Genomic DNA, 21,379 nt, shown 5'->3' with positions numbered 1-21,379 from the left:
CCATTTTAGTTTGGCTTCCAAATATGGATCCAATGGATTCTTTTCAAACTTCTCATACCAAGACCTTCACCAGTTTTCATACCATGTTGGTCACTTTCACCTTCTTGAACAGTTTCTCTGTTTTTGTTTGTTTGACCTTCCCTGACTCTATATTCTTCAGACTTTCCTTTTACATCTTTGGCTTCACTTTGACAGTATCCTATGCTGGTTCCTTCTCTACCCACCTCTAAAGCAGCATCTCTCAAATTTTTGGCATCTTCAGGCCAAATTAATGAGTATCCTGCCAGTTTTAGGTATATTTAAAATAATGTTGAACATTGTTTCATATAATGAAATGACCTTGGCATATTCTACTCTCTCTGCCTTGATTCTTTCCTGCCCACTTTGCTTGGCTGAAGACTTATCATTTTTAGGTCTTAAGTCATTTCCACAGATAGGCCGCTCTATTACTCTTTGACAGAACCCTATTACCCACCCCCATCATGATAGTTATGTTTAAATGAACTTAAAATGTGTTGGGCCTGTTCTACATGCCTTACATGTGTTATCTTCACAATAACATCTTGTATGTGTAGGGGACTCTTATTATTATAAACCCCACTTTACAGACGGGTAAAGGAAAGCAGAGTGACAGAGCCGGCATTACGCAGGCGCTCTGTCTTTAGAGGCCATACCATCTTAACAGTGATAGAGTACTTATTACAATTTATATTGATATATTTATTTCCTGAGTGATTGCCTTTCTCACTAATCCTCAACGTCTGCGGGAGCAAAGACCGTATTTGAAAGGTTCGGAGTTTACCTGGCATAAGGTGAATACTCATATTTAATGAATGAGTCAATAATTTAAGAAATTCCAGAATGAGAGGCATACTCCTCCCCATACTCTGGTGACCTCGTAGAAACTGCCTTATCTCTTCCTGCCTGGATTTCTCACGGTGTGAATCAGGGGAATGGGAGGGGAGGACCAGGTCACGTAGAGGAGGCGGCAAGCTCAGAGACTAATTAATACAACGGAGTCGGAATACAGAGTGAGTGCTGACTTTCAGTTTCCTCCACTGACTAGAAGACGGCACCGAGTGCGCTGCATGGTACAAAGGGATAACGCTGGTTTTTTCTCCATTTAGAAGCTCTGTCGAAGCTTCAAGACGTAGGGTCCTATTTCTGTGAAAGAGCTCGGGTCGACTGCGTTTGCACGTAGGGTAATCTCGGATGGCGCTCGCCGCGGAATGGGGCGGTGCCACCTGGCAGGGGCGGAGTCCTGGCCTCGGTGGGCCCCGCCCCCGGGCTGGCAGAAGCGCCGGCCCTCACCCACCAGGCCTGGGCGTGTCCCCGCGGGCGCACGCGCACGCGCGGCATGCTGGGAAGGCGCCCGCGCGGCGGCCATTTTGTCTTATCGGCTCCTGTTAGAGGTGGCTTTTAGGCCTGCGAGCGGGCTGGAGAGGTTGGCGGCGGTGTCGCCGGCGTTTTCCTTCACAGGTGCTAGGGCTGGTGGGAGCAGGCGCCCGAGGAAAGCACCATGATTTCGGCCGCGCAGTTGTTGGATGAGTTAATGGGCCGGGACCGAAACCTCGCCCCGGATGAGAAGCGCAGCAACGTGCGGTGGGACCACGAGAGCGTAAGTCCCGCGGGCCCTGGGCCTGTGCCCGGGCGCCTGGGGGGAGGGGAGCGGCGCGGGCTGGGGCCCGCCGGGGCCTCGGCGAGGTTTGGGGCCCAGGCCGCCCCGGGGTCAAGTATCTGACCCCTTGGCCGGAGGGAGCCGGGAGGATAGCCCGGGAGGGAGGAGTCCGCCTGGATCCAAGGATGAGGGATGATTTGTTTTTGTTGTTGTTTTAGTATCAAGGAAGTCAGAAAGGACCCTTGGCAGAACTGAAAAGCATCTTAATGAGGCAGGGAAACGCGGGAAAGGAAGGAGTATTTTATTACGTTTAGAGGCTCCGGAGTTTTCACCTCATTATGAAATAGGGAAAAGGGCAAATTCTTCCGTTATTTGCTTGAGCGTCGTATTTAGACTGAAATTTCTGGCCAGGAACAGCGGTAAAAATCGTGGCAGTATATTATTTCAGTTATGGTTCCGTTTCAACGCTTATATGGAGAAATAAAATTTTAAAAGAGGTCATAACGTATTAAGGTTTACTGTGATTTGCAAATATTGTTTGATAGCGGTATGATCTAGTAAGCCATTCATGTAGATAGTTGTCAAGGCTTCCTCACGTGAAACTCTTGATCTTAACCCTGTGTATAAAGCCAGTTTCACAAGTGAGATTTGTGAGGCTCACCCGAGGTCTCTTGGCAAGTTAAATGGCGAAACTAAACCTAATCTTTGTAGTCTTGTTCACTTTCCGTTGTCTGTGAACTGACTCTTTGCAAATACCATAATGTATTTCTAGTGCTTTGAGCATGGTGTGTAACGTTTATCTTAGGTCTTACCTGAAGAATAGATGTAGAATTTAATTTTACGTGCGGTTATCATCAAACAACATGGTAAATTTAGAGGCAGTTGATAAAATATGAAGGAATAATTAAGCAAATACACCTTAAAAAAGTTGCTTACTCTTTTTAAACATAGGCTTTAGTCAGGGTAAAACTTCTCTTTTGTAGTGTAGGAAAACAAGCTGGTGCTAGACAAGTCCTTAAAAAATAAGTGACTAAAGAAAGTTGTCGTGTAGTGCTGCCTGATTCCAAAGTAGTGTGAAGTGTCATGGTAGGATTCATTGTATAGGATAAATTCACATATTCGTCACTGACCTCAAGAGAAGTGAAGCTTCTTAAACTTTTTTTTTATTCCTTGTTTTGGGGGAGAGGTAATTAGGTTTAATTAGTAAATTAAGGTAGGTACTAGGAATTGAACCAGGACCTCCTGCATGCTAGGCATGCGCTCTGTAAGTAGAGCTATACTCTCACCCCCAAACTGTTTTTGTGTGTGTTTTCCCCCTATTTGTCAAAATGAAAGTTGAGTAACTTTGTTCCTTTCCTTTCTAGGCGTTTCTTTTGTCACTTTTTCTTTTACTGCTTAACTCAGTAATCTTGCCATCTAAATAAGCCTTGCAAAAAAAAAAAAAGAACATTATAATTCAGTTGTTGTGCAAATAGGATATTTATCTAATTTGAATTAAGAAGAAAAACTGCTTTTGATTGCCTACTCAACTGGAGCAGCCTATGTCTGTGCCTAATTGATTTTGAACAAGTGTGAAGAAAACTTTTTTTTCCTGGTGGTATTTTATTGCCACATTGCATTATATGTGATAGGTTTATAACATTAGCGGTGAATCAGCTCTCAGAAAAGCAACTTAAGTTTTATGTTATCTCAGTTACAATAAATTTGCTTTCCTTTCGGTTTTAGTGCTTCTCACTGATTTAAACTTCCGGTGCTTGTCACCAAAACATTTTGTCTTTAATGACAGATTGCACTGCATTCTAGATTCGGGGATTTGAAAAAGTCAATCGCTGGTGTTTCAGATTTATGTCTGCAGGAAGAGGTTGGTGTAGGTAGACCAGGAACGAAGCACATGGCCTCTTATAAGCAAGTCGGAATTCCTCTAGAGTTTTATAAAGTTGGGGAAGCTCTTGACATCACTTCCGGGTTATTTGCATATGTTGTTGGCTGTTAATGCTAAAATCCTGGAGGAATGGACATCTCCAGCATATACTGTAAGGGTTTCATCATCACTGTAACCTGGTATTTCAAAATATTTTTGGATTCCTATTCTATCTGGAAATTTTTCTTTGCTACACTTGCACTAGATGGGAAAAGCCATTTCAGCTGGTCAGGGTCCTTTTGTTTAAGAATGAAATGGAAACTTAGTGTTAACCCCAAGTAGTCCTAGATGTCTGTATCTGTGACTGACGTTTGGAATTTGTTTTAAATGCAGATTTCTGTACTTCATGGCCACCCCTCCCCCACAACTCTGATTCAGTAGATCTAGGGGAGGGCCCCAGAAATACGCATTTTTAAAAAATTGGCATCTGTTGCATTCTAAAGCTTGTAAACTATGACTTCCTGACCCACCTCCTTAGTATTGGGTTTTTAATTGTGAGCTAGTAGCACTTGGGGGAAGCTCATTTTTAAGTGAAGGATGCATTTGTGATGCAAATTATCTACCTTTCATTTATTTGTAAAGATGTATGTATGTAACTATCAGGGACAGCCCTTTACTTTACAGGCCTTTCCAACTTGTGTAGATTGTTACCTTTGTATCTGAGAGAAAGTAGTTTTCAGCTCAAGTTAAATTAGCTTTAATACTGTTCCAAGGATTCATTGACACACCCTCTTTCCTCATTTATTAGTGTTATACATTTCCTTAAGATTATTAGTGTTTTTGCATTAAGCGGTTTGTTTGCTCTACTTTCTTAATCCTAAACAACCATAGTAATGAGGAACGCCTATGTTTTGTTTTGTTTTTTCAGATTGAATTTATTAATGTTAGAGTTTTTGCACTGCCAAGGAAAGCATATGATTTTAACTGCCTAGTGTGAGCACCTTTCAGTTAGTGTCCACATGTGAAGAGTTCAGTGTTTGACAGAAAAGGTATTAGCCTGATCATGTGAAGAGTTGAGATTGTAGGGAATTGTAAAGTCTGATCTCGAGCTCATAAATATATATATATATATTATATATATATTTATGTGGATTTTCTATTGTAGATCTCAACGCATACGTAACATTATTTAACTTTTGACTTAACTCTGATTCTAGCAATATATAGAATGAGATTTCTTCGATCATTTATCAAATTCAAATATGCCCTCTGTTCAGTGAAGGTTTAATAATTTATAAAGAGAATTGAAATAAATGTTCTTTTCTAAAATCTTCAGAATGTTAGCACATACTGTCATTGACACTGGAAGTTTAGGGAAAAAACAGTTAAGGTTCTGCCACATTTTTACTTGTGAATTTCTTTTAACATCTAAAAAAAGGGATTCCGAATCTAGGAAGGAAATTGGAAGCAAAAAAATTAGTAATTACAGTTCATCACATCTAGAAGTATTTTACTAGATAGTTTTAATTCACAGTCACCAAAATGTTTTTTTCTGTCAGAAGTGTAGACATTTTTTGCCTTACTCTATAGTACGTGGTAAGTGTTGGGCTTCTCAGAATTGCCAGCAGTCTGTATGTTGTGCATATAACTGCTGATTGCCTTTTCTCTCCAAAACACATATAGGAGTGAATAGTGTAATGAACTCTATGTATACTCATATCCAGTAAGACAGGACATTATCCACACATGGCCAGTATTATTTCTTCTGTATCTCCCATCTCTTTCATTATTTTGAAGCAGTTCTATCATTTCAACCTTAAAGACATCATTACCTATCTCTAAAATATAAGGACTTAAAAAACCCACAATATTATTATCACACCAAAAATATTAAGGTATTTCCTTAATATTTGATTGCTTTTGGGAAAATGTGCATGTGTGTATGTATCTCATTAGACTTGATTTCTTCACAAGGGGAGAAAGTAGCTTACGTTAATATGCAGTGCTTCATTGTTTTATAAAATGTTTTAATTTTCTCATCATTTCTTGTAAGTTGGGGAAATTCCTGTATTTATTTTAACAAAGAATGTATCACTCTTAATGATAGATACAACAGAATAGTATGGATACAGCACTTGGCCTGAGAGAACCATCATTTGGTGGCAGATAGGAAGGAGTACTTTCCCATAGCACAATGAGGGAAAGTACGGGGTCTAGAAAAGCACACGTGAGGAGGGTGCTTAACCCAGACTGAGATACTTTGGAAAGGCCTCTTAAAGTGGCCTTTAAATACTGAGACCTAAAAGATTAGTAGGAATCAGCCTGAGGGAGAGAAAACATGGTACTAGGGTTTGGAGTGAATCTTAGGCCTGAGAAATTGTAAATAGTGCTGAAGCCCTTGTTTGTTTTTGTTGGGGAAAGGGGTATGTAGATAATTGGGCAGGAACCTGGTTTTGAGTGTTAGAAGTTGGGACTCAGTGACATTGGAAAATAATTGAAGGCTTGTTAACAGGAAAAAGATGTTTACTATCAGACTACTGTGGAGAATTGATTAAAATTTTACAAAAAAATTTGTGCAGGCAATAAAAAGAGTGAACCATGACTAATTACTATATTAGGAATTGAGTTATTGTTTTATGTTCCCTCTGATTTAGAATCATTAAAATGATTTTTTACAAAAGTAAATTTGCATACTATAAAAGATTAAAATTTAACTTAGAAGTAAATAATGAAAGTGTGTCATTGCCTCCCCTTCCCATCATCAAATCTCCCCTGAAAAGCTTAAAAACTGGTATGTATGTTTTCAGATCTTTACTTACAGTAATTTACAGACACACACATACAAATGAAAGGTATATTTACTTACGATAATTTACATATATATTAGAATAATTTACAGACCTATATAAGTGAAAGTTAATATATATTAATGTAATACTATAAGTATAATTTATGCTTAACTTTTGCTTATACTGTGGAATCTTTTCTTTTTGGTACATAAAAATCTACCTTGATTTAACTATTTCCTGGTGGATATGTAGATTATGTCATTCTTTTACCATTACCAAGCTACAAAGAACATTCTGGTACATACAGCTGAGTCACTTGTAAGAAAGTTTCCTAAGAAGACAGTTAAACACACAGTTTACATTTTGATGGGCACTGCCAAATTGTCCCACGACTCTATACTATATAACGTTCAGTGTTCATTTTTGACAGTTGACTTTAATATGATGGAAACTTCGAATTAAAAATTTCTAGTCAGATTTCTACGATTGATTTGTATCTCTGCATTCTCCTAACTGGTAGTGAAAAGTATGCTATCGAGATTGAACTCTTCTGATCGTTGGTTTTACCTTAATTTTATCAAGAGAATAATAAAAATTATATTAGAATTCTGGGCCCCCTGCCCCATTATTTGGTTATCAGATCGTTAGGTCCATGGTGGACATTTGGTTAAGACTTGCTGAATAAAAGACTTAGTATTTTTAGTTAAACATCCTCAAACCATGGGAAAGTTTAAAAGAAGCAGTCTAAGTAGCTACAGTTTATTGGGTAGAGTAACATGTTTGACGTACCATTCATTATAGCAGTGTTTTAAGGAAAGCTGAAGAGTAGAAAGAGCACACAGAACACAGAATTAGGAAAATAGGTTTTAATCTGGATTCTGCAAGTAGCTAGATGCCTTCAGGACAGGTCATGTGATTGATCTGTTTCTCATCTCAGATGGAGTGATTGGATTAAATTGTAGGTAGATCTGCAGGACTGTCTTACTTGATTACATAGTGCCAAAGACATTTTTAAGGAAGAATGGATAATATTTTAAAAATCAGACTAATTTGCCCATTTCTCCCAATTTAATAAACATAGTTTAAATGTTACAGTCCCACTGTGAAATACTTGTCTACTTTTTTTGTATGGCATACACTGAGGCCTAATTACAGTCTAGTTTTTCATAGTGGGTAAATGGCAGCCAAGATTCAAACTCTGCACTGTTGCCTTTCCAAGCATACCTGTTTCAACTTGCCTGTGTCATACTGTTAGGTCTTGTCTTTTCACGTTTCCTTATTCCTAGAATGTTATACAGCCTTTCCACTTCTGAACCTAAGAACCAGTTCAAGCTTTGACCCTTGACAATCCTGGCTAAATTCCCTTCTGTTTCTAGTGATGCATGTACATTTTAGTACACTCTATTTTTTGTTTTTGTGTCTGTCTTCTACCAGATGGAGCTTCTGAAGAGTGAGTCTTACTTGTTTTTGTATTTCTAGCATTATTTTTAGTACAGAGTGTTAAACGTTGAAGTGCCATTTCCACTTTTTAATGCCATTTAAAATTAAAATTCTGTACAGTATGTATTGGATGTAAGTGTGTTCATTCATGTATTTTATTGGAAAGCTGACATAGTATAGACTTAGAGATTTGACCACCATAGAATTTATAATTTTTTTGGAAAACTATTCATGGAAATAAGGCTTAGGTTTTAGAGTAAAACTTTAAAAAGGTCTGGAAAATCAGAAGTGTTTTAGTTTTAAAAAACAGAACTTTTTAGACAGTTTATGACAAACCTTGAAGTTAGTAGTCACCCCCTTTATAGAAAACTTAAGTCCTACGATATATGGTAAAGCCCAATTCATTTTCACGTCAGTTTAATTTCGGGATAAATGTTATTAAAACTAAGATTCTAAGATTCAGTAAGTACTGTATTATACTTCATTACCAAAAATAACTGTGATTTCCTTCCTAGAAATACTTGAAGTTTGTATTTGGTTATATTATTTCAGAGTCAGGAGGGATCTTAGAGATGTTTATTCCTTTTGTTTTTAATGATTGACAGTGGTCTTATATGTATAACTTACATATGTATGTGGAAGTTAAAAGCATAGTAATAGTGATAGAAAGTTTCATACTTATGAAGGCTGAACACCAAGTTTAGTTTTTAAATTATTATATAACCTTATAATTTGTAACTATAAATAATGGTAAATGATGGTAATAACTATTACTAACCTATTTCATATAACTGTTACAGTTGTGGGGATTTGTTAAATAATTTTTGGGCCTTTGGAACCAGGGTTAATGGTCTGAAAGATAAGTAGCATACCCTTTTGTCTCTGTCATCCCTCTCCCAAATGAGAGAGATTCTTAAGTTGAGTGTTGGCAGTAGTATTTTACTGATACACTTAAAATGGATGCAAAATTGAACAAATCAGACTTTTTTTGGCCTGTTGTTTTGTTTTGTTTCTTTTGGGGGGGGTAATTAGGTTTATTTATTTTTATATATGTTTCATGTACACTCGTATGTAGGTACTGGGGATTGAACCCAGGACCTCATGCATGCTAAGCATGCACTCTACCACAGAGCTATACCCTCCCAAATTAGACTTTTTTATAATTAGAAAAGAGTATAGCATTTAAAAACATTAAGCATTTGTGCATGTAGAGCCCTTTTTTAAAATTGACGTATAGTTGATTTACACTATTATATAAATGTAAGTAAGGTTATACTCTATGGTTACTTATAAAATATTGACTATATTCCCCGTGCTGTATAATATATCTTTGTAGCTTATTTATTTTATACATCGTAGTCTATACCTCTGATCCCCTACCCCTGTTTTGCCCCTTCCTCTTTCCTCTCCCTACTGGTAACCACTAGTTTGTTCTTGTATCTCAGAGTCTGTTTTTTGGGTTTTTTTTTTTTTTTTTGGCTGTTGTTATATTCACTAGTTTTATTTTTTAGATTCCGTATATAAGTGATAATGTATACAGTATTTATCTTTTTCTGTCTGGTTTATTTCAGTAAGCATAATCCCCTCCCAAGTCCATCTATGTTGCAAAGGGCAAGGTTTCATTCTTTTTTTAATGGCTGAGTAGTGTTCCGTTGTTTATATATACCACATTTTCTTTATCTGTTTATCTGTTGATGGATACTTAGTATGCTTCCATATCTTGGCTATTGTAAATAATGCCGCTTTGAATATTGGGGTGCGTGTATCTTTTTGAATTAGTGTTTTCATTTTCTTTTAATATGTACCCAGGAGTGGAATTGCTGGATCATATGATAGTTCTCTTTTTAGTTTTTTGAGGAACTTCCATAGTATTTTCCATAGTGGTTGCACCAATTTGCATTTCCACCAACAGGGTACAGGGTTCCTTTTTTTCCACTTCCTCACCAACATTTGTTTGTGGTCATACAGAATCTTTTAGTAATTTATTTGGAAGAACAATGTTTAAGTTGCAGAATAGTGTTTAAAATCAAGTATTAGAAAAACTTCTAAAGAAAAGACAGTGGTACAGACATACTATGACTTATGTATGGCTACATATAAGAGGATAATATTAATATAAAACAATCTGTTTAGATAGGATTTTTGAATCTGTTCTTTATGACCTTAATTCTTCTGGACACAGCGTATGGAACCACATTGCTTCAAACTAGTGTAAGACTTGACCTTTGAAGCAAAAAAACCCAATCTAGTTCAGATTTAACATCCACTCCTAAGTGTCTCCAAAAAACTTTAATTCAGTCTTAAATTTAACCTTTTCTTTCATATATCATAGTTGTACATTGATAATTTACTCAATAACAATGAAGGATTATATGAAGGGTGATATTTTGGAATTTTGCTTAATAGGTTTTGATTTGCTGTGTTACAAAATTAAATATAAGATAGAGCATTCTTGGAATATATCTGAAGGAGTTACAAAGTACCAGTGAGAGAGAATTAAATGTTAGTTTCTTCCTCATACCATGGAAGTCATTCAGTAAAGGGCTGGCATGTGTGAAAATATCCAGTACATTTTACGACCTGTTACAGGATGTCTAAGTGAAAATAGTGAACTAGATTGTTTTAAATGAGTGTTATTTGGAATTTAGACAATGATTTTCAAATTCTATTCTGTAAATTGGATCTGGTCTTTAACAAAATTAGGACAGTAAGGACACTGTAGGGTGTTTTTGTTTGTTTTTAAGTGAAAATTAGAAGTTACCTTTATTCTGGATGTCTTTCCAATATTTGTTGTTGCTGGAGGGTGGGGCAGTGATTTCTATTTCTATAATAGAAGTAGAAAGTAATAATAGAAATAGAAAGTGCTGGTAAACTATCAGTCCTGCACTTCTTATGCTGAAATCCAGGAATCTAAAAGTCATTAATTTACCTAACTAAATGGCTTAACAAAAAATTGTTCTTATGCTTACATGATTGAAAGATGAAGATCATGAAATGAGGAAATAGTTACTTGGCACCTTTTTTTGGTATAGTTTTAAAACTGAACAATTTCAAAAAGTTAAATTACCTTTGTTTTCCTTGACTAGGTTTGTAAATATTACCTCTGTGGTTTTTGTCCTGCGGAATTATTCACAAACACACGTTCTGATCTTGGTAAGAGAATTTTCTGTGTAACTTTCATCAAATTTATGTTTTAAGAAAAACTATACTTTATTATTTTGAAAAGGCATTTTCTCTTAAAGGTTTGTTGATAAAAGTCCTGGCATAGATTTTTGAATATATTAATAATGCCAGTCTAATTAATTATGGTGGCTTAATTGAATATACATACTTATTTCTACTTCCTCCCGAAACCCCTCCACTAAAGTGAAATTTAAAAACAAAAAAGGTGTAAATGGAAGAGGAGATAACATTAGAGATGTCAGCAAATTTTTGGAAGATGACAAGTGGATGGAAGAATAACAGAGAAATCTGTACCCTAAAAGCCTACAGAAGGGGATATTAAACAGAAGCAAGAGTTTGATCAGCAGAACCCTGGACAGGCTCAGGATTTGGAGGCACCAGGTACCATAGAAGGCAGAGTTGAATCATGGGACTGAAAACCAGAGATTTTCTCAACTTTGACATTTTGACAGTGTGACCTGGAAAATTCTGTTTTGGGGTGGGGCTGTCCTGTGCATTGTAGGGTGTTTAGCAGCATCCTTGGCTTTTGTCCACTAGATGCCAGTAACACCTCCCAGTTGTGACAACCAAAAATGTCTCCAGACATTGGAGAGGCAAAATTTCCCCCTGTTGAGAACCACTAGTCTAAGTGGTCAGACTCTTAAGACCTGTCATCTGGTGATTCTGTAGGTTTCCCACCCCTACTGCCCAGGAGATCAGGGGGTTATTTTCTGGAGAAATTGGGCTAAAGAGACTCTAGTTCATTTGAACCAAAAAATGCAAAAAAAAAAAAAAAAAATTGGGGTGACTATTTTCTTCTCCCCGAGGATGGTACATAACTAGTGTCATTCTAGAAACATAAGAGAGAAGTTAATTCATTAAGCACAATGCTTGCCCTAAAGCATTAGGAGCACATCAGGGCTGGATGTATCTAGATATTGGGATTACAGATATAAGACAGGGCAGTAATGAGTAAAAAAAAGAGTGTAAGAGAGATTAAATGAGTCTATATTCTTAATAGTGAGGTTTTCCCATTCCCTTCCTCTGCCCTGTTCCTAGAAGGATACAGCCAGATGTTTTTCCCCAGGCAGAAGAGAAGAGGATTCTTTAGAGAAAGTGAACAGTTCCAGAGAAGTGATCTACAGGTACTAACCCTTGGGGAATCTCCTAACAGAAAGTCTTGCCCTGCCTGATTTTCCTATGGTTAAAGCCCATTAGTTGACAAACCCTGCCTGTGCATACCAACTTTAAGTCAGATTTTTGAAAGTATTTTGCAAGCCAAGGAATACCAGTCAGACATTTGAAGAAAATTCAACACAAAAGATTAACCGAAACGAACAGAAAAAAAGAATTTAGTGGAATATAGTGGATAATGGGGGAAAGCAGAAGAAAAAAAATTTAAAGCCATAAGAAATTTAGTAATCCTCAGAGAAATAAGAAGATATCAGAACAAATAAGATGCTGTATAGAAAGGGAAGTTTTGAAAAACTAAAGAGCCCTTGGAAATTAGAAGTAGAGAAATCTGAAATAAAATCAGTGGAAACTTTTTAAGAGGAAATTTGTGGAATGTTGAGGGAAAAAATTAAAATTTGCAAAAAATTCTATCAGTCCAGTTCTCTAACAGCTAATTAAGAGTTCTAGATAGAAAAAACAGAAGGGAGGAAAAATTTGTTAAATGCATTGCTGAAAGACTTTACTCTTGATGGAGTGAGTCCTTCAAGAGCTCAACATAGTAAATGAAAAAGGATCCATACCAGGGCACACTGTTGTGAAACTGTTTGAGAACACCAGGGGTGGTGGGTGGGGCTCACAGGATTATCAGTCAGAATGGCCTCAGATTTGCCAGTAACAACACTGGAAGCTTGAAGACACCGGAGAAACATCCCCAGGATTCTGAGTGAAAAGATGTTTTTACCTAGGTTAGTTAAGCTATATAGCCAAACAGCAAAATATGAGGATGAAAAAAGACATTTTCAGACATGTGTGGTCTTAACAAATTTATCTGCCATGAACCTTTTCTCTGGAAACTCCAACATGTGGGCATAAACCAAAAAGGAGAAAAATAAGAGATCCAGTAAATTGCATTCAGTATAGACCAGAAAAGGAGTTTGTAAGGATATCAACTCTATTAGTCAGCGTAGAAAATAAGCAGCCCAGGTTGAAGCAGGATGGAAAGCTCGTGGAAGAAAATGAAGCTGACTATCTGATACATTTTGAATCTTGAGAGAAATTGGTATTGAGATAGTTTGCGTAGCTGAGTTTTAAGTGTTCAAGATGAATTTGGAAATAGAGATATAGAAAAGACTAAATAAACAAATGAAAAAATTCCAGAAGTAAAAAGTGTATAAAAAGTGTCATCATAATGCACCTTTTGTTTGGCTCAGCAGTTAATAGGACTTGCATAGTCAAAATATAGATGCTGTTTATTTAACCTAAAATTTTGATGCCTAAGACAAACCAAGAAAAGGCAAAATAGCATAGAATTTAGAAATACAGAGGTAAATACCAGAAGATGAAGCTAAAAGGGTTAAAATCGGTTGCCTTTGGAGTTGCTAAGGGGTAAGACTAGGGTGCTAATCTTGTACTATTTAACTTCGTGTAAGAGACTCAAAATTAATAAAATGTCAATGGTGGTTCAACCATTGGTCTGCCCTCATCCCAGTTTTCTTATTGGCAGTAAGGAACAATTTTTTCATTCCTCCTACTCCCCTTTTTTTCTTACCATATAGTTCTGCATTGTACTGATCTTGAAGGCTAAGGAGAACAATTTTTATGTGCTTATTACTTGGGTGTGTTGCTTCATGATTCAGTAGGCTCAATTTAGGTGTCTACAGACCACTCAGTGATTAAGTGGATCTTTCCTTTAAAAAAAAAAAAACTTCCTTTTGTTTTGGGTAGAGAAAATTTAGCCTCAACAATAATTTATACATTCATATTTCTTGTTCTTTCAGGGCCATGTGAAAAAATTCATGATGAAAATCTACGAAAACAGTAAGTTACCTTTTGGGGGGAGGGTCCCGCCCCATCGCCATTATTTGGTTTGAAGGGGACAAAAATTGAAGAAGTAATTGGACTTCGTGTAAAATAAACGTTGGATAGAGGTCCTTTCCGTTGGTGGTGGTAGAAAGTGATATGTATTTATGTAGTATCACCATATGAGTATATAACATACTGTATGCCAAGCATAAGCATAAGCTTTTTTTTCCTGTTTGTTTTTTTTTAACAGCGCCAGTTTTACAAATGAGACTTGTCCTTGGGCCAGGGTCACAGGATCTGTATAGTGTTCAAGCACCTAGATTTGCCTGGCTGTAAAATCTATGCTCTTAACCAAATATACTGCTAAATACTGCCTGCCTTTACCAGGATGAGGGATGACTAGAAATTTACTTCTTGTATACCTGGTTTACTTTTCAGCCTAAATGAAATACAGTAGTCCATGAGATTAGTTAAGATAGAATATGAGAGCTGTAATGGATACAGATTTGGAAAGAAAGTAATGCTTGTTTATTTTCATTTTTGTTAGGTATGAGAAGAGTTCTCGTTTTATGAAGGTTGGGTATGAGAGAGATTTTCTGCGATACTTACAGAGTTTACTTGCCGAAGTAGAACGTAGAATTAGACGAGGCCATGCTCGTTTGGCATTGTCTCAAAACCAGCAATCCTCTGGGGTGAGTATGAGATTTACAGTCTTTGTAAAGTATCTTTGTTCTCTGGAAACCCAGATACCTCCCTAGTATTGAAACTTGTATTCTTTCATTACTTCATTACTTTTCGAATGATATAAAACTTAAAAGTTGTTTATTCTTTTAGTATTTATTAGTAAATATAATATTGATTTTGCTAATAAGATTTTTCTCTTAAGTATCAATAACAAAAAATATGCTGCTGATTAACAAATTGAGATAATTGGGTTACTATCCTTGTGGTTCAACTTTTTAATTATTAAATACAAATGTTAGGTATGGTATTTGAGAGTTTGAATGTTTTTCTTTTTTAGTTGTTTATAATACATTCTATTGTCTTCATTAGGCAGCTGGCCCAACAGGCAAAAATGAAGAAAAAATTCAGGTTCTAACAGATAAAATTGATGTTCTTCTGCAGCAGGTGAGAATTGTGTGCATTGTCAGAAAATACTTAAGACACTTAACCAAGGAAGATACAAGGATGGCAAATAAATACATGTAAAGGTGCTTAAAGGTGCTCGGTGTCATTAGGGAAATACAAACTAAAACTATACTGAGATAGTTTTTGTACATCTATTAGAATTGCTAAAATTAAAAAACTGACCATATCAAGTGTTAGTGAAGATCTGGGCAAACGCACTGTTGAGGTATGTAAAATGGTTGCAGCCACTTTGGAAAAGAGTTTATCTCTTTCTTAAAAGTTAAAATATGTGCCATGACCCATTCCACTGCTAGATATTCACCCAAGAGAAATGAAAACATATGTTTACACAAATTGTTGTATACCAGTATTCATAGTGGCTTACTCATAATAGGGGAAACAAACAAACGAAAACCTGGAAACAACTCATGTCTGTCAACAAATTGTGATGTATACAGTGTGATACTACTCAGTAATAAAAAGGAATTAACTACTTGTAACAACATGGTTGAATCTTAAGATAATTAGGTTGAGTGAAAGAGGCTGGACTCCAAAAAAAGGAATAAAAAGTACATGGTTTCATTTATATGAAATTCTAGAAAATGCAAACTAATCTGTAGTGCCAGAAAGCAGATCAGTGTTTGCTTTGGGAAGGAGGTACTACAAAGAGGCGGGAGGAAACCTGGGGTGATTTATGTATTCATTATCTAGATGCTAGTGTTGGTTTTATGGGGTTAAACCTTAGGAAATTGTGCACCTTGGAAATTTGTTTATTTCCTGTCAAGTATTTGTAATTAATGCTGTAAAAAAACAAAATCTAAGGGATACATTAAACCCAAAGAGGCTTCAGTAAACAAAACCAAAAAGGCCCGAAACAACCACTAAATGCTAATGAAGCTTGTGAGTCAAAAAAACAACAACAAAACTTGGATAGTTGGGTCAGAAAGATGACCTGACTGTTTTTTGTTTTTTGTGGTTTTTTTGATGGGGGAGGTAATTAGTCTTATTTAGTTATTTACTTAATGGAAGTACTGGGGATCGAACCCAGGACCTCGTGCATGCTAAGTATGCATTTTGCCTATTGAGCTATACCCACCCCCTCTGACTGCTTTTTTAACTCCCCTTAGATTGAAGAATTAGGATCTGAAGGAAAAGTAGAAGAAGCCCAGGGAATGATGAAATTAGTTGAACAGTTAAAAGAAGAGAGAGAATTGCTTAGGTCTACAACTTCGGTGAGTAGCAACCTCATTTTGGTTTACCCAAGCTGTACTATAAATTACTAGGATCTATTCCTATTTGAGAACAACTTTCTAATGTCCTAAATCAAGAGTCAGCAAACTTTATCTTAAGCGGCCACATAGGAAATATTTCAGGTTTGTGGATCACAAGATTCGTAATATAAAAATATTTGTATTATGAAGGCAACTTTAGACAATGCACACACATATGTGGCTATGTTCCACTTTATAAAAAAGGCCTCTAGCTGCCAGCTTGCCAACCTGTGCCTTGAATCTTAAGTATTTATTTGGGCCTGAGTTTTCTTTCTTTTTTGTTACAACAAATTATTCACTTCATATTACTTGAATTCATATTTGGTATACTCTTTTTTGTTTTGTTTTGGAGGGGGTAGGTAATTAGATTTATTTATTTATTTAATGGAGGTAGTGGGGTTTGAACCCAGGACCTTGTGTGTGCTAAGCATGGCCTCTACCACTGAGCTATATCCTCCACCCTCAAAATCGGTATACTCTTAAAAATACCTCCTATTTTAACTTTCAATTTGAGAATATAATACACATGTTTTGGATACTGATGGTAAAATATAAATTGGTCATTGAATCCCAAAACTGAAAGGACTATTCAGGTTATACTCAGTGAGTTCAGTTCCTTAATGATTTTGAAAAACATTTTTAATATGGAGCCCACACTTTTAACCTACTGAACCGAGCAAGAAATGAATTCGAACTGAAATAGGTAGCTTTCTGTAAAGTAGTTTGAATTTTCAAGGTGGTGTGGGTAATTAAAGGGTTCTAGTTGAGGGGTGGGGGTCTCAGTACTTCCTGGATGATATGGAAATCTGCTGTCATGCTTCCCCTCTCTAAGACCAGTTGCTGCCCAGTATTACGGCTTCAGGGAAATGGAAAGTAGCAATTTACAAAATTAGAAGTCTGTTCTAAATGTTAAGTATTTTTGAGGAGGATTTGTTTTCTCTTCCTCAGATACTCTTATAATTGATTTATCATTTCAGACAATAGAAAGTTTTGCTGCCCAAGAAAAACAAATGGAAGTTTGTGAAGTGTGTGGAGCCTTTTTGATAGTGGGAGATGCCCAGTCCCGGGTAGATGACCATTTGATGGGAAAACAGCACATGGGCTATGCCAAAATTAAAGCTACCGTAGAAGAATTGAAAGTAAGTTTTGTAACATGTATTTTAGTTATAGCTAATACTGTATTTTAGTATGGTTAAACATTGATCACAGAGATATAAACCTCTGTTGATATTTTTTGCTGATGTATGCTATTTGAAGCAATGAAAATCCCTATAATAATTTGCTGTTCATCAGAGTAGCAGGGCGCTTTATTTTCTTTACTTCTTTGCTGCCAGGAATTTGGGAGAAAGAATATTCCTGAGGGTTTAGTCAGATAATATCTAGTGTACATATATGGTGTTGAGATTTCTCCATTTCACATTTAGTGTATCAAGAGTCTATAAGTTGGTCTACAAACGTTTCACACTAGGTAATCATTGACAGTGTCTTTAAGGTTATAGCTCTATGAAAATTGAACTTTGGTTTTCCTTAGGAAAAGTTAAGAAAAAGAACTGAAGAACCTGATCGTGATGAGCGTTTAAAAAAGGAGAAACAAGAACGAGAAGAAAGAGAAAAAGAAAGGGAGAGAGAGAGGGAAGAAAGAGAGAGGAAAAGGCGAAGAGAAGAGGAAGAAAGAGAAAAAGAAAGAGCTCGAGACAGAGAAAGAAGAAAGAGGAGTCGATCACGGAGTCGGCATTCAAGCCGAACCTCTGACCGAAGATGCAGCAGGTCTCGAGACCACAAAAGATCACGAAGTAGAGAAAGGAGGCGAAGCAGGTATGTAGGACACATGAGACAGTGCTGGGCATATATCGCAAAAATAAACAGTAGTAATTACTAGTGACAGTCTTTGGTACTTGGAACACTTAAGTATCATTAAGCTCTAGGATAGATTGTGAGAGTTGAATCATTGAACGAGTCCATCTTTGAGGCAACTTCATTGCTATTTCCCATGAGTCAGTCTGAGGAAGTTTGATACAATCTTACTAGGAAGACTGTACCAGATGGTCTCTTTAGTGCTTCTCTTGTCACTGCTTCTAAGAATACAGTTAAATTATAAACTATTTTGGGTAGGTTTACCCATTTGAAAAATTGAAGTTAGAAGGATTTTTGATCTTCATTTCTTAAGGTTTCTAATGTAAATATGTTTTAATAGTAGGCTCTATTCATTTGCTTTTGAAAGGGTTTTGCTTGATCTTGTTATTTGTTGAACAGTATATAATTCTTCAAGGTATTTTTCTCATTGTGATATCAGCTGACGTTGCTTTTCTTTTGTTTTAAATTATTTAAGAAGTAGAGATCGACGAAGAAGCAGAAGCCATGATAGATCAGAAAGAAAGCATAGATCCCGTAGTCGGGATCGAAGAAGATCAAAAAGCCGTGATCGAAAGTCATATAAGCACAGGAGCAAAAGTCGGGACAGAGAACAAGATAGAAAATCCAAGGAGAAAGGTTAGTTTTTGTGAGAATTTAATTCATTAAGAGACTGTTTTCACTTTCTTGTCTCCCCATCCACTCAGTTTTCTTTGGACACAGAATTCTATTCACAGGCTATACTCATTTTCATTTATAATGAACACCATTCAGTAGGAGACAAGTGCTATTTTCCCCTCTCCTCTGAATTGTGGGAATGATGGTTGACCGGGTGTTTAAAGAACATGTTAAAACCACATCCTTCGGTTGATAGCCACCTGAAACTTCTAGATTCTTCCAAGTATTGCATTACCTTTAGGGTTATTAGGGTGTAGAATTCTTGGTTGTTGGCAACATTTTTTTTTTTAACTTGCTGCAGTGTTTCATACTATGTCGTGCAGAGTAAACATACATTATCACATTGGTCCTCATGTACAGCATTCATTTACTCGGTACTTCTAAGTTTGTGGAAGTTGAATGCCTTACATGTGTCTTAACATGTTTTTTATTGAAAGAACATGCTCTTCCCCCTCTACTTTTTCCTTTGGTTTTCTGTGGCGTTCTAGTAGCTGGTTCACTGTGCACTCTTAGTGGACTTTTTCATTTTGTCTTTGGCATGTTTTCACAAGGATATACTCATCTTTTAACTTAGCCTTCATTGAACAATAATTCTTTTAGTCATTAGGGTCCCCTTACTGCGTTTCCTTCAGTTTCTTTGAGCATCTATCATTCTGTATTGACTGGGCTAGTCTGCTTTGCATGGTTTTCAGGAATGAGAGGAAGGGCTTATTTCTAATTTTCTTGGCTCTGCTTGTTCCATCCTTTCCTGCCTGTGTCCATGTTTGATCACCATCACATATATGTGCTCCTGTTTGAGTTTATTATAGGTTTGTATGTGATGCTCATTGTATTTTATGGAACTAGTCTGGTTTTTGTGGGGTTTAACTGAGTTAGAAAACTAGTAGCACAAACAATGAATTTTTTTTTTTTTTTTTTTTTGGTCTTATTTTTTCTCAAATAAGGACACCTTCCCTTTCTAAAATATTTACATATATTGGCTTTTTCTACAACATGGAGCAAATTTTAAAGTAGGAAACAAGGGTGATTTTTTTTAAAACTTAAGTCACAAGCTCTAGTATTTGCATTTAAGTTCAGAAATTACTCTTGTGATTCAAAAGGCAATGATACCAAGAGTTAACTGACTTTATATTAGTTTTAAGAAAGCTTCACTTAACCTTTTTGCAAGACTTTCTGTGTAATACATTTTTTGGGATGAGGGGTCAACTCTCAACAGCCAGATATGGATGTCAGAGATGAAATTAATCACTTCTCTTTGAGAACTTAAGCTCTTTGCTATATCATTATTGGGGTCATTCAAAGTAGTTGGGTTGGTTCTCAGGGACAGAAGCTAGCTAGCCTTCATAACTGGGATCAGAGTTGAGCAGTAAATGGCACTGGCTTGACTTAAGAACAAATGTGCTTATGTAATTTGCGGAGAGAGCAGAAAAAAATGAGTTGAATTGCTTAGCTATGATCCTAATTGTAATGATGACATTGCAAAATATAATCAAAGTTCTAAGTAAAATAAGCTGCATTGTGTTTAGACTATGGAAAAACAGGGATTTTCCTAGTGAGATGTAGAGGAAGGAGTGAAGACTTGATTCAGAGAAAACTGCATCAGGTCCATCTTGAAAGATTTGGGTATGCCATTGTAGATTTATTTTAAATTGTGGGATCTCTTTTAGAAGGGACATAATTTATTGGCTTTTGAAAATACTATGTGGCCACATAGTTACTCCCAGGTATATAAAACTGAAGGCCTGGACTTTGAGGTCAGATATGAGTAGTGGCAAGCATTTGATAATGGCAGCAAGTAAGAAGGCACTCGCTACTCCATGTGCTTTGATGAAAGCACTTTATCTGACTCCACAGATGAAAAGTGGTTTCTTGCATAAACTTATCTTTCTTACCACCAACCAATTTAGGGTGCTCTCTTTGTCAAGAGAGGTTCTTTTTTTAATCCCTAGCCCTAAAATCCACCACACTTTGTGGATGTCCTTAGGACTATTAAGATCTACCATATTTGTATAGGGCAGAAGATAAGATTATTGGACTGACTACTAGTCCTCTACGGGGCAACAAGACGACTCTTCCTCATTGAAGCTACCTGTGCACCGGAGAAGCCCATAAGGCACAAAGGGAGGACTTTCCCACAAGGTCAGTTAGAGCACACTGTACTGGAACAGTTCTCATAAGTGGACAGACAGACGTGAAGCAAGTCCTGCAGTCAGTTACTTGGACATTGCTTCATGCATTTTGCAAGTGTTACGGGCTGAAAATGCTCCATCACATAAAATCTTCAGTTCTTACATTCTTTAAATGAGTGCTCCCCACCCCCATACCATATTTTGTTTTCATTCCTCCCCCCCCCCCAATTATTTGATGTTGTGTCTTAACAACTTTGTTTACAATCTGTAGAGGGTTCTGCTTCTCTTAAAACATCTTTCTGTCATATGAACTACTCTGCTAGAGCAGCAATTCTTATCTTAGTTTTAAGGGGAAAAATAATTTTTCCAGAAAGTTTGTAGTTTGCTTTAACATTTTCTGTAGAAATCTTTTTTTTTAGGCGATACTTGGAACTGAAAAGCTAGGACATACTTGCTCCATGTACTTTTTGCCTAGT

At 36.6% G+C, this 21,379-nt stretch overlaps 1 protein-coding gene across 8 annotated transcripts in view; it reads left to right on the top strand.

Annotated features, from left to right (window-relative positions):
- Positions 1-1,376: 1,376 nt before the first annotated feature.
- LUC7L3 (LUC7 like 3 pre-mRNA splicing factor) overlaps positions 1,377-21,379 on the top strand; it is a 26,422-nt gene continuing 6,419 nt past the window's right edge. For 4 of the 8 annotated variants that reach the window (XR_004326528.1, XM_032498118.1, XM_032498119.1 and 1 more), the window contains exons 1-9: positions 1,379-1,618; positions 10,795-10,861; positions 13,822-13,861; positions 14,394-14,538; positions 14,900-14,974; positions 16,102-16,206; positions 17,223-17,384; positions 17,777-18,060; positions 18,575-18,735. Coding sequence is in view for 7 of the 8 variants with exons in the window: in XM_032498118.1 (XP_032354009.1) it covers positions 1,520-1,618; positions 10,795-10,861; positions 13,822-13,861; positions 14,394-14,538; positions 14,900-14,974; positions 16,102-16,206; positions 17,223-17,384; positions 17,777-18,060; positions 18,575-18,735 (1,138 nt within the window). In the remaining variant the exon portion in view is untranslated. Of the gene's footprint in view, positions 1,619-10,794; positions 10,862-11,234; positions 11,273-11,929; positions 12,016-13,821; positions 13,862-14,393; positions 14,539-14,899; positions 14,975-16,101; positions 16,207-17,222; positions 17,385-17,776; positions 18,061-18,574; positions 18,736-20,787; positions 20,914-21,379 lie in introns of those variants that run through there. The other 4 variants (XM_032498123.1, XM_032498120.1, XM_032498122.1 and 1 more) reach the window with 4 other exon arrangements.

Source organism: Camelus ferus, chromosome 16 (genome assembly GCF_009834535.1).
Source record: "Camelus ferus isolate YT-003-E chromosome 16, BCGSAC_Cfer_1.0, whole genome shotgun sequence".
In the NCBI taxonomy this organism is placed as follows: Eukaryota; Metazoa; Chordata; class Mammalia; order Artiodactyla; family Camelidae; genus Camelus; species Camelus ferus.
The sequence above is the reverse complement of the archived record's forward strand: the minus strand, read 5'-3'. Positions and strand labels throughout refer to the sequence as shown.